The 18,424-nt window shown below is 42.3% G+C and overlaps 1 protein-coding gene across 1 annotated transcript; it reads right to left on the reverse strand.

Moving 5' to 3' along the window:
• Positions 1-318: 318 nt before the first annotated feature.
• ccdc169 (coiled-coil domain containing 169) lies at positions 319-13,458 on the reverse strand. The gene is made up of 8 exons (XM_056239644.1): positions 13,266-13,458; positions 13,082-13,164; positions 12,274-12,384; positions 11,815-11,855; positions 1,690-1,788; positions 1,366-1,419; positions 1,162-1,238; positions 319-572 (listed from the first exon to the last, which is right to left on the reverse strand). Exons 1-8 carry the CDS (start codon positions 13,409-13,411, stop codon positions 476-478), a joined length of 708 nt encoding a protein of 235 aa, XP_056095619.1. The 5' UTR covers positions 13,412-13,458; the 3' UTR covers positions 319-475.
• Between the last annotated feature and the right edge of the window lie 4,966 nt (positions 13,459-18,424).

Consider the following 18,424-nt stretch of genomic DNA (forward strand, 5'->3'; position numbering starts at 1 on the left):
TTAATTAAAGGAATAGCTTAATTAAAAAAAAAATTCTGTCATTATTTACTCTTTCTTTCACTACATGCACTGCAATGTAATCACCACTTTCAAGGCCCAGAAAAAAGTATTCGCATTGCTTTCTAACATTAAACCACGGTAGTCACATGGACTATTTTATCGATGTTGTTACTATTTAATCAAAAAATATATCTTAATTTGTGTTCCGAAGATGAACAAAGGTCTTACGGGTTTGGAACAGCATGAGAGTAATTCGTGACATCATTTTCATTTTTGGGTGAACTATCCCTTTAAATAAACTACCTTGAGATGAAATTAGCTCACAAAACCCAAACAAGTCAAGAAACAATTCAAAAATGTATTTAAAAGTATTTATAGTGAACATAAGTGAGATCAGAGTGGCCCAACCAAAATAATGCTTATGACACTTTTTCAAGACATAATCAAACAATAATTGATGGATTCATGCACTGCATTAATGTTTTAATTGAGGGAGTCGGCTTCTTGCAGGTGTTTTTTTGACAGACACCTTCATCATATTTGAATGTTGCATCATATCCTCCTGGCCTCTGCTGGAAAGGGAAATAAAAAACAAGGTAGGCTATAGGACATCCAACATTTTAACGATGTATTCAAAAGTACCCAACCGCCATCCATCCACAGACCATCCATCTGTTTCACTTTATATGTAAATTGTATATTTATGAGACAATTAAACCAGGCTCTGAATGTTTAAGGCATGGTTCACCTAGAAATTAAAAGTCTAAACATTTACCCATATATATTCAAACCTGTATGTATGATTTTCTTTCTTCTGTAGAACACAAAAGAAAATATTTAGAAAAAAATCCAGTGTTGGTAAGAAAAAAAAAGAAAGAAATTCATACAGGTTTGAATGAGGGTAAGTAATTACTGACAATTTATGTGTGAACTATCTCTTTACGTTAATACTCAAGTCTCAGGATTTTAAGTAGGACCTACCAGTGAAAAGTACATAATGAGATAATCACATTCTGGTTTCCTTGTAATAATTGAATGGCTAAACTCTGCATGGTTTTCCATGTTACTTGAAAATGTTTCAGAAAATATAAGAACTGACATTGTTTTCTCTGAACCAAAAGTGGCGTCATTTGATGATGTGCAGTGCATTTGAAGATTTACGTTTTGTCTGAACCCAGTGCTGTCCTCCGGGCTAGAACCATCTGCTGTTTTCTGCTCATATCCACTGTTGAGGACAGCTAAGGACACATTATCATAGTTATCAACACGACACAGGCTATACCTACACTGCAAAGCACTTTGGATAAAAGCAAAACCAAACAAACTGGAAAACTGATCAAATTTTATTCTAAATGTGTGGTTCACCTTTGCAATCTCTGTAAGATATGCCCACCTCTCTTCGTAGACTTTCTGGTAAGTCTAGAAGAAACAAAATGCATAATAAAGGCACTTGTGTAAATAATACAAAAAATGTTCATGCATGAAGAAATAATTAGGACTCTTATGTCAGCATAATCATTAGATAATTACAGGCATAGGGGAATTCAGCAGCCCGAATCTAGACTCATTCACTCCCTCATGATAATGTCAATTAACATTACAATTAATAGCTGGAGATTGTGTACAACAATATGAGATGATTCATAACTAGAGGGCATTTTTCTGAATAGAAGATTGGTAGAGCTTCACCTTTCCTTCCTGCACAATTCTCATTTGGAAATCCATCAGCTGGGATTGAAGGCCGCTCTTCTCAGTAGAAAGCAATTTCAGCCTCTGTCTGAGAGCATCCTGAACACAAAAAAATCTCAGCACATGGACTTAAGACAAGACATAAATAACATGAACATTCTTATGATTATATAATTAGGACAAAATTAAAGGTTCGTTAAAGGTTCTTTGCTAGGGGTCATGAGTAACCCCAAACATTTTCATTTTCTGTTCAATTATCAACCCATCCCAGTAGAATGGCTCACTCAAATCTTTCTCACTTCTCTTCCCTCATTTACAGATTACTTCTCACTAATTAAATATTTTTCGCAGGCTGTCTCAGCAGATTTTTTTTTAATCTCGTCTTTGGCAGAGGACCATAGTAAGGTAGCCAGGCTGTAATGAGAAACAATTGCACCACGCAACAGTAGCCGCTGAAAATGAAATGTATATGAACTGATGCATAAACTGAAGCGTCTCTTTCATGCTGCACAGAAAGGGGGTGTGAGGGAGGGAGATGTGTATATGTTGGGCTCTTTGGTTGTCACGGTACCAAAATTTTTGTAATCGGTACCAATACCAGTCAAATTGGTACCAATTTCAGTACCATAGCAAAAACTATTGTAAGTGTAACCATTTTGTTTTAATATTTTATTTAACTATTTGAAAATAAAAAATATTAAATATATTAAATGAGTTCATTTTTAATGCTATTAATGATTATAAATAAGAAAATAATACATTAAAACATTAGCATGTAGCCAAATATTGTTCAGTTAAGTAAACATTGCATTAAAAAAAAATCTAATGAAAAGTTTGTAATAAAATGAAAAGCAAGGTTTACACATTTCAGGTAACAGAACATGTGGCAGTTCTATTTCACTTATTGCTGCACAATTCTATTTTAATGTACCCTATCATATTTTCTTTGTCCCGTTTCTTGTCAAACATCTCAATTTCAGAATCAGTCCCGCATTTTAATTCGGTTAATTCGGTTGTCACTGTCACTGCTGAAACTTTGCAGTGTGTACATAGTAGTATAAAAATAAAGGTTCTCTTACGAGAGGTTCTCTCGTATTGCGTAAGCTAGCTTACGCTACGGGAAAGATTCATCCTTTCTGAGAAATTGAAGCCAAAAAATTATCCTATAATTTTGTATCCATTGTCAACGCAGTTCAGCTGCAGCAGACCATGAGCGGGCTAGCTAGCAGCTCATTGGTTCGCTCACAGAGAACTGCTTAAGCCTATGAGGAGACGCGAATGAACTCTCGGCCAATGAGAGTCTGACATGCTCTCATTGCGTCAGAGCCCGCCGAAACGGGCGTGGTCAGAGAGTATAAATTCGCCTCCCAGGCTGTAAACTCTGATTTTCATCTCTTCAGCGAGGCTACACGCATTTGCTGATCCTGAGAGAAGCCGCCGTCGGCGAAAAGGCAACTCTAGCGAGCATCTGGGAGACTGAGGAAGCCGGCCGTCTTCGCCACCTTCAGCCGTCCTGCGAGCTAGCGCCATCCGACGGATTTGTATCCTTTTTACGAAAAAGCTTCCTGTATTATTGTATTGTATCTAAAAGAGCCGAGCGTCTTTGTAAAGATGTCTCGTAAATCCTCCTGAGGTTCTTGCCGCGCTCCCCTCGAGACTGGAGACTGCCACGTCATCTGCGCTCTCTGCCTCGGATTGGAGCACGCCGAGCTCGCCCTCGCCGATGGCGGCTGCGATCTCTGCGAGGAGATGCCGTTGTCGACCCTGCGGACTCGACTTCAGGCCACTAAAGTTGCTTGAAGAAGAAACGACCGCTCTCAGAGGCCGCCGGAACCCCAGCTGGAAGCGTTCATCCCGCCGGAGCCTGTCGCCTTCCGCTCTCCTTCTCCGCCGCTTACGGACGTACAGTTGCCGCCGAGTGGCCGCTCTGTCGCCTCTCATGACGCCGCGGACATCAAGGAAACCTGTTCGCTTCTCGCTTCAGACAGTGAGGAATGGTCTGGTTCTCACGCCTCCTCGGCCCGAGAATCCTCTGGGACCCGCACTGGAATTGAGGAGGAATTAGTGCGCCTCCTCTCACAGGCCGTCGAACGCCTCGAGCTCAATTGGTCCCCTCCCCCCGAGCAGACCATCAACCGTATGGACGGCAGCTACTTCCGCCAGCGCTCGACTCCCGTCATTAAACGGGCCGCGCCCTTCCTGCCTGAACTGCACGCGGAACTCACGAAGTCCTGGAATGCCCCGCTCTCTGCCAGAACTCGCTCTGACTCTTCCGCCCCGCTTCGCGTTGTGGACGGAGCCGCAGAAAAGGGCTATCTCTCCATTCCCCCTGTAGAGGACCTGGTCGCCGCACATTTATGCCCGCCTTCCACGAGATGGCGCTCATCACCTGTGCTTCCCTCTAAAGCCTGCAGAGCGACTTCGAGCTTTCACGCCTGCGCTTACTCAGCCGCCGGCCAAGCAGCCTCTGCACTCCACTCCATGTCCGTCCTTCAGATTCTACAGGGCGATTTACTTCGTGAATGGGACGAGAGCGGAAAAAATCCCCCCTCAGTCGCGGATTTAAGGAGCGCCACGGACATTGCCCTTCGTGCTACAAAATCTGCTGCTCAAGCCCTGGGGAAATGCATGGCCACCATTTGTGTGTCTGAAAGACATTTGTGGCTCACACTCGCCGACATGGCAGATTCTGAGCGCGCCGCCTTTTTCAACGCCCCGCTCTCTCCATCCGGCCTCTTCGGATCTGCTGTCACGGGTATCGTTGACCGTTTCTCTGAAGTGCAGAAAGCCTCCCAGGCCATGAATCTTTTTCTGCCTCGTCGCGCTAGCTCCTCTGCAGGCCGCTCACATGACCAGCCTCCTGCACGAGCCCCACCCCAGCGCCCAGCTCAGCACAGTCAGACTTCTCAGCGACGCCAGGGCGGCCGCCCTCGTTCTCGCTCTGACAGCCGCCACAGACCGCCGCCTCCCCGGGGGCCTCGGCCTAGGATCACGCTGAAACCTGATCACTCGAAGTCTGCCTAGCACAGCTGAGGAAAAGACGGCGCTCTCCCGCCGCGGCCGGACCGCCGTCAAAGTTTCGCCCTCTGTTAGTCCCCGCTCACGCGGCTACTACAGCAGTGTACCCCGCCATTACCAAGCCGGTCCCCTTTCCCGCTTGCATGAGCACAAACGCCGTTTTCACGGCGACCCAGAGAAATCTCAAAAAGAGCATAAAAGCCTCCTGTGTAGAAAATGTGCCCACAACACTGTGTTCACTCATACACAAAAGCATTTCAGTTTCTGTGTTTCTCACAGAGCCCACTCTCATAAAGCGGTTCCAACCCGCAACCCGCTCGAGTTTCAGAGTGCATAAGCGCGCCCACGAGCCCGTGTGCGCGTCCCACCTCTGCTCACTCTGTTACACGGCCCTTAAACTCCTCTCTGAGTGTAAGTCCCGCTGTCATAAACACTGAGCGCGCCCGCGCAGCCCGCTATGTGCAGCGACGGGGACCATGTAGCCATTCACCCCTTAGCGTTACGCTTCAAACGTGGGAAGCTATTCCGGGAATTTCCCAGTGGGTGCTAAACACAATAAGGCTAGGCTATCGCTTACAGTTTCACCGCCGCCCTCCACGTTTCCGAGCGCGGCTAGAAACTATTGTGAACCCAGAAGCAGTGACTCTGCTCCGTTCAGAGATAGCAAAACTATTGTGCAAAAGGGCTATAGAGAGAGTTCCTCTATCTATGAGCGAGTCTGGGTTCTACGGCCGTTATTTTCTGGTTCCAAAGAAAGACGGCGGCCTCAGACCAATCTTAGACCTCAGATTTCTGAACAAAGTTCTCATGAAGAGACCGTTCAAAATGCTCACTATCAGAAAACTCCTCGCGCATGTGCGCCAGGGGGACTGGTTCATTTCACTAGATCTGAAAGATGCTTACTTTCAGATTCAGATAAATCCCCTTCACAGGCCATTCTTACGTTTCGCCTTCGAAGGCCAGGTTTATCAATACACCGTCCTTCCGTTCGGCCAATCCCTAGCACCCCGCACGTTCACGAAGTGCATGGATGCGGCGCTCGCCCCCCTGCGGAGTCAGGGGCTGCGAATACTGAACTATTTGGACGACTGGCTGATTTTGGCACAATCACAGAGAGAGCTACTGTCTCATCGTACAGTTCTCCTCGACCATCTGAAAGCTTTGGGCCTCTCTGTCAACTGGACAAAGAGCACACTACAACCCAGTCAGACTATCTCCTTCTTGGGTATAGAGCTAGACTCGGTCACGATGACGGCTCGTCTGTCAACACAGCGCGCGCGCGCCGTGCTCAGCGTCTCGCCGCATCTTTTCAGATGAACAGACTCACACCTTTGAAAACTTTTCAGAAGGCGTTGGGTTACATGGCCTCAGCCTCCGCAGTGCTCCAGCTGGGGTTACTGCGCATACGCCCGCTTCAGCTCTGGTTGAAGAGCCGTGTGTCTCACCGCGCGTGGACCACGGGCCGCCAGCTGATAAAGGTAACGCAGACCTGTATCACAGCTCTGCAGCCATGGACCGTGGCAGAATGGTTTCAGCGGGGCGTTTCCATGGGGACCTTTTCTCGCCGAAAAGTCATTTCGACAGACGCATCCAACACGGGTTGGGGTGCGGTCTGCGAGGGCTCACCGGCCTTCGGCCCCTGGTCAGCTCAGGAGAGTCTCCTCCACATAAACTGTTTGGAGATGCTGGCGGTCGAGAACGCGCTCACTCGCTTTCTTCCGCGCATTCACGGTCACCACGTGCTGATCCGTTCGGACAATATAGCCGTGGTCTCCTATCTAAACCGTCAGGGCGGAGTCAGATCCAGGAATCTCTTCCAGCTGACAGAACGCATCTTAGTTTGGTCTCAGTGTCACCTGCTCTCGCTCAGAGCGACGCACGTGCCGGGTCATCTGAACGACGGTCCAGACAGTCTGTCCAGGAACCCCATTCCCCCCGGGGAATGGTCCCTGCACACTCTTACAGCCCAAAAGCTGTGGCGAATATTCGGCAGAGCAGAGGTGGATCTCTTCGCCTCAGAAGAGAACACCCACTGCCCAATATTTTTCTCAAAGAGCGAGGACGCGCTAGCCCAGACCTGGCCCAGCCGCCCGCTTTATGCATTCCCTCCGGTTTCTCTGCTACCACAGGTGCTTCAGAGAATCAGGGAAACACGCCACTCGGTGCTCCTCATTGCCCCGCGTTGGGAGGGTCAGACTTGGTTTCCGGAGCTCACTCAGCTGTCACAGACAACCCCGTGGCCCATTCCAGTCAGAGCAGATCTCCTCTCCCAAGCTCGCGGCACGATCTGGCATTCCCACCCAGAGCGCTGGGCGCTACATGCATGGGTGATCAACGACTACCCGTTGCTTTGCCAGAGGGAGTGTTAAACACGATCATGCAGGCTAGAGTGGCTTCTACTAGAAGGCTCTATGCGTCTAAATGGTCTGTGTTCTCTAAATGGTGCACCGACAGAAATTTGGACGGTCATGCGAGGTCCCTTCCTTGCTAGTTTTTCTCCAAGAGATGTTGGACAAGGGCAGGTCCCCGTCCACTCTCAAAGTGTATGTGGCAGCCGTCGCAGCGTTCGTTGAACCCCGGCGCGGCCAGTCACTGGGCAAAGATGGCTTGGTCATCCGCTTCCTCAGGGGAGCTAGAAGGATGAACCCCCCGCGCCCCCCTTCGGTGCCGATTTGGGACCTTTCCATAGTTCTCGAAGCTATGAAAGCCCCCCCATTCGAACCGCTAAACACCGTGGACCTCAAATACCTTTCGCTCAAAACCGTTTTTCTGCTCGCGCTCGCGTCAGTAAAACGTGTGGGAGACCTTCACGCGCTGTCCAGTAGCGCTTCCTGTCTCGAGTTTGGGCCCAATGACTCCTTAGTCGTTCTCAAACCTAGACATGGTTATGTCCCAAAAGCGATTGGTACCCCGTTCAGGGCACAAGTTATTTCCCTATCGGCTCTGCCTGCATCCGATAGCGAATCTGACTCTAATCTCCTGTGTCCGGTCAGGGCCCTGAGATTATACATTACTCACACTGCTCCGGTCAGACGATCTGAGCAGCTTTTTGTTTCGTTCGGTGGGCGCACCAAAGGGTTGGCCGCCTCGAAACAGACTCTATCCAGATGGATAGTTGATGCCATTGCAGCCGCATACGCATCAAAAGATCTGCCATGCCCTCTGGGCATCAGGGCTCATTCCACTAGAGGCATGGCCTCATCGTGGGCATGGTCCAGCGGAATTTCCATTCATGACATTTGTGTGGCAGCGGGATGGGCTTCCCCCTCCACCTTTGTCAGATTTTACAATCTGGAAGTTCCCGCCTTGCAGGCTAAACTACTAGCAGTCTAGTATGTTACAGCTCTTCTGGTTTAGCTGCACTATAGGGAGTTATTCACTCAGACCGGTTTCGCTCTGTCCCTCTCTATCATGTGCTTATGTACTACACAATCTCCGGCCCGCTCTGCTGGCCTTTGTCACATGTACATATATTTATTCCCACTCATAAGGGTTCCCTGGAGTCTCCCCTGGGACTCATAGTGGATGCTTAGCACGCACGGCGTTGACCAGGTGTTCCCGTTGCGTAAGCTAGCTTACGCAATACGAGAGAACCTCTCGTAAGAGAACGAATCGGTAACCTAACGTAACCTCGGTTCTCTCTAGATGAGGGAACGAGTATTGCGTTCCTGGCCGTGCTTGTGCTACTAGCGTTCTCGCTTCATTCTATGAAAACCAGAGTTTACAGCCTGGGAGGCGAATTTAGACTCTCTGACCACGCCCGTTTCGGCGGGCTCTGACGCAATGAGAGCATGTCAGACTCTCATTGGCCGAGAGTTCATTTGCGTCTCCTCATAGGCTTAAGCAGTTCTCTGTGAGCGAACCAATAAGCTGCTAGCTAGCCCGCTCATGGTCTGCTGCAGCTGAACTGCGTTGACAATGGATACAAAATTATAGGATAATTTTTTGGCTTCAATTTCTCAGAAAAGATTAATCTTTCCCGTAGCGTAAGCTAGCTTACGCAATACTCGTTCCCTCATCTAGAGAGAACCGAGGTTACGTTAGGTAACCGATTCGTTTTATTCAAATTATGCATGGGTTATACTGTAAACGAGCAAAGAGCGCTCCCTTTATAATCAATAGCCGATATCACTTCAGTTGAGCTCAAACTCACTGAAACCCCTTGTATAATAAAAAAAAATCTGTCTATACTGCGCAATTACTATCTTATTTACATTGTCTTTATACTTAGTTGGTTATAACGGAACGATTTGTGAGCGTGCAGAACTCTGAGGATTCTGTCTAACTTAAAGAGTTAGTTCACCCAAAAGTGAAATTTCTGTCATTAATTACTCACCCTCATGTCGTTCTAAACCCTTAAGACATTCGTTCAGCTTTGGAACACAAATAAAGATGTTTTTGATGAAATCTGAGAGGTTTCTGAACCAGTCATAGGCAGCAACGTCATTGCAACGTTCAAATGGTAGTAAAGACCACGTTAAAATAGTGAAGCGAGGAGAATCATTTTTGTGCGCAATAAACAAACTAAAATAATGACTTTATTCTATAATTTCTTCTCTTCTGTGTCAGTCTCCAACGCTGATCACGTAGTAAACACAGTGTAGCGCTTCCTGGTTCTTGCTGCCTATTGCTGGTTGAGTTTATTGCTCTCGGATTTCATCAAAAATATCTTAATTTACGGGTTTACGGGTTTGGAACGACATGAGGGTGAGTAATTAATGACAGAAATTACATTTTTGGGTGAACCAGAGCCATAGAGAGAGAGTTGCGACACTCCCATAGACCGCCATAGGAACTTTGGAATGCGGAAGTAACGCGTGTCGTGGAGCAGCCAATAGTTCCAAACACTGATAGTTTCTCCATTGAACCCCATTCATTTTCAGTGCTTCAGAAGTACGTTCGCTGGTAAATTAATGAAATTACTGTATTTTTTTTACTTTTACACACATTAGCCGACCTCTCGTGAATCTAGTCTGTAGTTATATTTAATGTAGCCAGTTTTAGTAAATGTTTATTGGAAGATAATAGGTTAATTGCAGCGATAGCTTACGTGACCAACACTTCACTAACGTTAGCTAACTGGTAACCTGATGTATATAATATATAATATTTTTAATAATATTTTATATGTATATATATATATATATATATATATATATATATATATATATATATATATATAACCTATATATAATATTATATACACACACACACACAATTCATTTATTTAAATGGGTTAGGGAGGGTTATGCATGTGCTTATATGTATTTAGGAACATAGTTAATTCACTCATTAACTATCTCTCCGGTTTAATTTTATGAAGAATATTTTTCGGTTGAATATTTACCGAACATTGCTGTATATCGTTGCTTTCTACGTTATGGGAGCAGTCTATTTCCCTCCTAAATCATTCATTTGTACATGCACAGCGTAATTATTTATATTTTGTGTTGGTTGGAATTCTGAATGGACTTCACTGCAGACCTCTTTGCGTGATCACGAAGGTAGGCTAATGGCTGAATCGGAATTTATAAGCAAGATCACGGGAATCAATAGCCTAATACAGCCCAGTTGTGCTAAACTAAATATCATGAGACGTCCATCATCAGATGAATGACATAGGTTCGTAGGAAAAGTTAAGTTAGAGCCGCTAAAGCCAGTGCTAACGTACTACCCATTGCGAACATGAACACTAAGCCTTTCCCTTCCAAAAAAATAGCCTAAAACTTATCTAAGTTGTCACCCTGCCTCTCCAAATGCAAAACTGACATTAACAAAATGCAATAACAGCTTAAAAAGTACTTGGGTGTGTGTTTTATTTTATATTTACCGTTTAATAATCCAATCGCTGCTGTCTGTCCATAGAAGAACATGACAGCCCGCGTATGTTTTGGAACTAATGGGGCTTACATGAACCACGTGACAGCCGTCGCGGCGACATCAAAGCGTGTCGCAACTCTGGCTCTGGGGTGAACTAACCCTTTAAAAGCCTGTGATTGGCCATTGCAATCACATGCTCAACAAACATGTCTGTGATTGGCTACAATGCTCAACGCTGCAAAACAAGTTGTAAATAGAAACCTTTGACACTTTTCACATGGGATTGTTTAAAGGAGAACTCCGGCGCAAAATGAACCTTTGGTCTAATTACACATTGTTACCTAGTCAACCGTTATCTGAGATTTGTTTTCATGATTATCGAATGTAAATAGTTTTATCTCTAAAAACAGTTTAGCCTATAAAGCTAGTATAACGCTAGTATATTGGGCATAGTGTAATGACAAATAAAAATCGCTTGTTAATACCACTAACAAGGCTGAAAATAGCCCCACACTAGCACTGTAGCATAATGAGGGTCCCTACCTTCAAACCGAAGCATTGAGAACTTTGTCAGTGTCCAGACAGTTTAATAAGAAGATATTTTAAACATACAGTCAACTTCGCGTATACAGGCAGAATCCATCTTTGAAATACAGCCTTTACCAGTCGATCTACGAACGCCGATCCAAGCCTGCTGTTCGCGCTCACCTTATCACAACTTATAGCTCGTTCACATTCTCACCAGCGCACTTGGATCGGCGTTCGTAGATCGACTGGTAAAGGCTGTATTTCAAAGATGGATTCTGCCTGTATACGCGAAGTTGACTGTATGTTTAAAATATCTTCTTATTAAACTGTCTGGACACTGACAAAGTTCTCAATGCTTCGGTTTGAAGGTAGGGACCCTCATTATGCTACCGTGTTAGTGTGGGTCTATTTTCAGCCTTGTTAGTGGTATTAACAAGCGATTTTTATTTGTCATTACACTATGCCCAATATACTAGCGTTATAGGCTAAACTGTTTTTAGAGATAAAACTATTTACATTCGATAATCATGAAAACAAATCTCAGATAACGGTTGACTAGGTAACAATGTGTAATTAGACCAAAGGTTCATTTTGCGCCGGAGTTCTCCTTTAAAAGCAGCCGCATAGCTGGTATCCTGATTGACCCGGTGCTTGGTACGATAGGCTGGTATCGTTATGTTTTTAAAATTTCAGAATCGACTTGGTACCGACTTGGACTTGGTATATATAGCAAAAAAAAGTTGCTGCTGGAATGCTTACCTCGGACATTTCGTCATAAGAGCGAATAGAAGCCAGTCGATCTGAAGAGTAAGACAAATATATGGGCTTATATGGTGCAGTGTGTATGCAATACATAAATATAACAGCATTTCACTGCTCTTTGTTGTAAATATAGCTTGCCTGGGCCTGCCTCATATTTCATTCTGTATCAGCACGGGATGAAGAAGATGAAGAGAACTTAAAGCCAGCAGAGAAAACCATGAATGAAGTAGCCTATGTGAAACCGTGGACATGGACTATAACCATATAGACTGTAATGTTGCTGTCTGTCTTGTGTTATTTTTTCAGCAGGTGCCCCCAAGTGTTTCTTTCTATTATTGCAGATTTTTGTGACACACTAAAGGAGGTCTAAAAACGAAATAAATTACGAAATATATATGGGCACACAAAAAAGAAAGAAAATTTTGAAAAAGAAATGTATATGTGTATATAAGCTACCTGCGGGATCACTACGGAGGGTCTCAAGTCTCTCTCGGACGACAGTGATTTGTTTCTCCAGCTGCTCGTTCAGCTCCAGCTGTGTCTCATATCTGGTCCTCCACTCGTTCTCTGAGCAGAATGCAAAATCGGAGATTGAGGATACGGCTCAGCTTTAATTAGCTACTCAATGAATTTGGTTAATTATTTTTGCTCTTTAGATTACTAGTCAAATGTCTTTTTTTGCAAGGCCGTAACCGTAAACATGTCAAAGCATAAATAAACAGAAATTCTAGATCTAATTCTAGTTGGGAAATAATTTGAACTGTTTACAAATCATGTGCACACATGCACTTTTATTTGTATGCCTATGTCGAAAACGTAAAAGGTTTCTTGTCTCGTCACACTCAATTAGGAATTACATGAATCACATAAATGCATATTTTCAATTCAAAACGTTGGTCATTTAACATTTCTATCTCAGGCAACTAACGTTAGGCTACATGTTTTGCTTACCTCACTCTGCTAACCCCGCCTTCTTTGATTTGATTGGCCATCTCTTTTTTTTTTTATTACATTTATTCGTACATTTATTAATGTATTATTTTGGCAGCTTTGGAATTCCATAGTTAGACCGCTGGGTAGTGGGTAAACCATACTAATGTAACTTTTAAAACGTTTTGTAATCCTAACAAGATCGCCGCATAATGGAGTAGCTAAGTTACAGCAGAGCAGTGCAAGAATTTTAAAATATTGGGGAAGATCATTTTGGTCATTTCTAATTCACTCTCCGGAACAACTGCCCTGGTACGTTTGATCATGTACAGACCTTCTCCATCTACACTGTGAAGTCTCTTCTCCAAATCAGCCAGTGTGCTCCTCAGGTCAGACACCGAATCCTGCAACATGTCCCTAAACGATTTAAGTTACAAAGTTAGGCCCTACATAAAACGATTTCATACAATTAATTGAGGGTGTAATAACTCGATTTGCAACTGCATGTTTGGACTTACTTGAACTCTCTCTCTTCCTCGACTTCTGCTTGCAGTTGGGATAACTCATCATTTCTGACATTAGTTTCTCCCATCTTTAGTCTGAGTACTGGACGGGTTTTACTTTCATCTGTGTCATGCGATGCTGATTGTTGCGCTGTATCCATGGCAACGAACGGCCACAACACTGTTCACGCGATCACTCCTCAACACAGTTGTGGCGGTTGTGGCCAAAACCAGTGATGTCCGACCAAGGGAAAATTAATTTCGTCCATATCTTACTTCAAAAAATTTTTATTTACAAAAAAACTATTTATTTTTTTGTATGTTGTGAAGTTGTGTCTGGGGTGTAAAATTAATACGCGTTCGGAACGTTCCACTTTCCAATTGTATCATTTGTCATGATGACGCAATGAAATTGTGCAAACGTCATTTTTGGCGACGCTTGTACTCATTATTCCCACCCACTCAATAAATCACTGTGGGGCAGGTGTTAGCTATATTATAAGATATTATTTTGTGGGGTTTAGATAAAATGGCACGATGGCTTCCTCAGTCCCCCGACCTTAAAGCCATTGAAAAAAAACATTGGGAAATTATTAACCTGAATTGTGATAATTAATGCAGGTCTTAAAATGAAGCTCAACTTTAGAACGAACTTAACCCGTTTAATCCCACCGGTCACAATTGTGACCGCAGCTTTTTTCTTATTTCTGGAAGCTCTAAAAATGTTTTTATTGACTTTGGGCAAGAAATTCAACTTTTAAATGACAAAATAGATTGTCTTGATTAAAATCAATTAATGTCATGTGACTAGTGTGAAAGGTCACATGACCAGATCAGTTCACTTCCTGCTTGCACATCTAGAAGAAGATGTCTTCCTCAGACTACTACAAAAAGTAGTATATAAAACATCTTAATTTACATATAGAACTATCATATTTTGTACATATATTCTTTAAAGGGTCTACTACTGATATATTTTGAGAATTATACTCCAGCATATATATTTTGCTCGTAAGACTTGTAAATTTGTTTACGGTCACAATTGTGACCGGTAGTATAACACAGTGCTTCAATTGAAAACAGAGGTATTGGCTGGTATTGGCAGGTTTTGGCAATCCTACACTGAACATGCCACACCTGTGAGGGGGATGGATGATCTTGGCAAAAGAGAATTGCTCACTAAAACAGATTTAGACAGATTTGTGAAGAATATTTGAGAGAAATGGGCCTTTTGTGTACATAGAAAAGGTCTTAGATCTTTGAGTTCAGCTCATGAAAAATGGGGGCAAAAACAAAAGTATTGCGTTTATAATTTTGTTCAGTGTAGTGATGAGTGTCCCAGAAACGGTCAATGTGTTGGACCTTCTTGACGTATGTGACCCCCTTCCCCCCCACCCCCACCCCAAATTGAAAGTGACTGTGATAGTGATGGCTCAGATAGGGAGTACCAGGGTGAAACAGCCCATTTGCCAAGTAGACTATTGAATGGCGATGCAGAGGTGAATTATGGAGGATTGGGCAGATGTTCATGAGAACCAATTGGTGTGCCCCACACATGACCACAAACAACCCTTTCTACAACGTACGGCCCATCTTCAGTGCACTGAATGAGTGAACACAACACACATCTCCCTGAAACTGGCCTAGGACAGGGCCCAAGTGTAGTCATGGTCTAGCCCATACGGGTCTAGCCGAACAAGCAGAAGTTCCTCCAGGGTGTAACTTTGTACATGACAACCTTTTCACCTCACTAAGCCTTCTTCACGATATGCCAAAACGAGATATTGGATGTCTTGGAATGAATTGTGTCAATAGGTCTAATTGAAGAATTTGAATGAATTCTGACTATGTTGTTTCCCACCGGTCACTATTGTGACCGAGTATAAAACCTAATATTTCACGAACTTAACCAACATAAAATCAAAAAAGGCATAATGTTTGAGTGTTAGGGAGGACCGGGTCAGGGGATCTCTGGATAATCCGTAATTCGTTTGTAATTATAAAACGAAAATACCGTTTTTCTGTTTTTTGTTTCAAAACGAGAAACCAAATAACCGTTTTTGGTGTCAAAATCAAAAAACGAAAAACCAATTAAAAACGGTCCGTTTTTCGTTTTTGGCGATCATTTTTATCGTTATTCCTTTTTGAACAAACAATGAAGAGAGTCTTTGAACTTCCGTCTAGTCGTTTTTCGTTTATAAACAAAAAAACGGAAGTCACGTGGTCTATTCCTTATTTGGAAGCGAAAGTAACCGGTAACACTTTCAAAATAAAAGTAACTATAGTTAGCGAGGTGATTGTAGACTAAAACTGAACTAATATAACATTTTTTAGTACAACTAAAGTAGCACTGGTTGTGAAAAAAAACACTTTAGTTAACTGAAATAAAAATTAAAACTAATAAAATAATAACTCTTAATAAAATTAAACATTTGTAAGACCATTGGTGACCTCTGTAACTTCAGATTAAGACAAGTGAACTTATTTTATATGTAGCTTAGGATAGCAGGTAGCCTATTTATTTATAAGTTTCTATTATTTAATTCACATTTTAGTTTTGTAACATATTTATGACATCAAGCAACAAAGGTTTGACCTTTTGACCTTTTCACCTGCCTTCCAGCTCCTATTTCTATGGCACTATATCTGCTAAACACTCTCAGCTTCCACCATCTACTGTTACCCCTTCTGTGTCAAAACAAAACTCTTCCAAAACAAATCTATAAAGTTGTATACTTTTTATTTTCCTTTGCATTTTTCTCCAGTGTAATATACTTATTATGTTAGTTAAGTAGATTAAATATTTGTTATGCAGCTTGTAGTTCTCATTAGTTATGTAGACCTACTTGTGTGTGAAACCTAGCATTACTCAGTCAAAAATGATCTCTAGCTCTGGGACTTTCAGATCTTTTAATGCTTTTTTGGGTTTAATTCTGTTTGATGAACCACCAGGGAAAGGCAGTGCTCTGTACTCTTGGTACTTGTGTAAAGTAAAATAAAAGTGAAGTTAAATCATTTAGTTTTTCTCCCTGGTACTCATGTCAGGGCCTCCCAGATTTCCCCAATACCTGGAGGATGTGAGCCTGTGCACTGTGTGCAGGGTTTAAGGACTGATGATAGTAGCAAGACTGGCCCCAGTCACCTACCATCACTCTCTCTTCAAATAAATGCTGGACTGGCAGGACAAAGCAGTACACCACTCCTTCCTCCGGCACCATAAAAGGGCCTTGTTGTCACTTTCAGATATTTACATCATGTTTTATGGTAAGCCACATCTTTGAATTGTGGCACTACTTTTGTGGAATTGGATATTGAAATAAGTGTATACTAAGACTAATTGTGACTTTGGTGCTACAAGTGCGGCAGCAGTGTCACTAGTAATGCTTCTGTTGGAAATAGTGGGACAAAAGTGCCACTAAATGGAGTGTAATGGAAACTGTTAAAAAGAGTGACCAGGCCACAAATTAGTGGTTGATTTTCCTTTATCACCAGCCCAACAAACAATACTACTATTATGTTTATGGTTAAAATTGAACATTCACCCAAACAAATTTAATTTTTTTTTAGTTGTCACAGGTAGAACTATTCTTTATGCTTTTCATTAAGTTATTTATTTGAATGTATTGTTGTTATTCTTGTTCTCATGGCTGTGCTGTGTTTATTTAATTTGCTTGACTGTTTCTTCTTTTGATTCTCCCTCAGTTGTTTTCTTATGTTAGCTGTTTATTGCTGTTATTTGGCTGGTTGTCTGGTTTCACACACAAGTAGGTCTATATAACTAATGAGAAATACAAGCTGCATAAAAAATATTTAATCTACTTAACTAACATAATAAGTAGGCTATATTACACTGGAGAAAAATGCAAAGGAAAATAAAAAGTATACAACTTTATAGATTTGTTTTGGAAGAGTTTTGTTTTGACACAGAAGGGGTAACAGTAGATGGTGGAAGCTGAGAGTGTTTAGCAGATATAGTGCCATAGAAAGAGGAGCTGGGAGGCAGGTGAAGTTCTGCACACCCTTCAAACTCAGTGATTAGCTTCTGTTGGTAGCGGTGCTTGCCTTCTCTTTGATATAAACACAAGTCAAAAGGTCAAACCCTTGTTGCCTGTTGTCCCACAGAAAGAGTCGGTGCACAGAAGGGGTTAGAAAGACCTCTGCTGGTTGAGCTTCCACATAGCAATAAGGGCTATAAATATGTTACAAAACTAAAATGTGAATTAAATAATAGAAACTTATAAATAAATAGGCTACCTGCTATCCTAAGCTACATATAAAATGAGTTCACTAGTCTTAATCTGAAGTTACAGGTTACCAATGGTCTTACAAATGTTTAATTCTCCCTAACAGCCAGAGTTATTATTTTATTATTTTAAATTTTTATTTCAGTTAACTAAAGTGTTTTTTTCACACCCAGTGCTACTTTAGTTGTACTAAAAAACGTTATATTAGTTCAGTTTTAGTCTACAATCACATCGCTAACTATAGTTAGCCAACTTTTATTTTGAAAGTGTTTCCGGTTACTTTCGCTTCCAAAAAAGGAATAGACCACGTGACTTCCGTTTTTGGTTTATAAACGAAAAACGAATAGACTGAAGTTTAAAGACTCTCTTCATTCTTTGTTCAAAAAGGAATAACGATAAAATGATCACCAAAAAACGAAAAACGGGCCGTTTTTAATTGGTTTTTCGTTTTTTGATTCTGACACCAAAAACGGTTATTTGGTTTTTCGTTTTGAAACAAAAAACAGAAAAACGGTATTTTCGTTTTATAATTACAAACGAATTACGGATTATCCAGAGATCCCCTGACCGGGAGGCCTAAGGAGTAAAATGCATGTACTCAAGTTGCAAGAAAAAATTTGGGATTAAACGGGTTAAGGAGGGTTGAAAGGAAGTTAAGCAGGACACATGCATAAAGTTGCCTAGTCAACACTCAGGGGAATTGTTTGCTGTAATCAAAACAAAAAATGTATAGCCTACTTTTATTTCTTGTGAGCTTTTTTTTTTTTGCACAATACAATAAACCCCATATATAATTATATCATGCTGGAGTTTTCCTTTCTTGCTAAATAATTGTGTCTTTTACCTTAACAAGGTTTAGTGTATTCTTCTTCCCAATATAACATACTCCTAATATTTTGATTGTTTAATAGAACCTGAAGTGTCATTAAA

This window comes from Rhinichthys klamathensis, unplaced genomic scaffold (genome assembly GCF_029890125.1).
Source record: "Rhinichthys klamathensis goyatoka isolate OS25496 unplaced genomic scaffold, OSU_Roscu_1.1 h1tg000569l_1, whole genome shotgun sequence".
In the NCBI taxonomy this organism is placed as follows: domain Eukaryota; kingdom Metazoa; phylum Chordata; class Actinopteri; order Cypriniformes; family Leuciscidae; genus Rhinichthys; species Rhinichthys klamathensis.

Excerpts from the sequence above, each read along its gene's own strand:
- ccdc169 (XM_056239644.1), bottom strand. The coding sequence starts at position 13,411 with ATGGATACAGCGCAACAATCAGCATCGCATGACACAGATGAAAGTAAA. Across the intron at positions 12,385-13,081 it reads TCACAGTGTAGATGGAGAAG|AGAACGAGTGGAGGACCAGA; the intron begins GTCTGTACATGA and ends CATTCTGCTCAG. Across the intron at positions 11,856-12,273 it reads CCTCCGTAGTGATCCCGCAG|ATCGACTGGCTTCTATTCGC; the intron begins GTAGCTTATATA and ends CTTACTCTTCAG.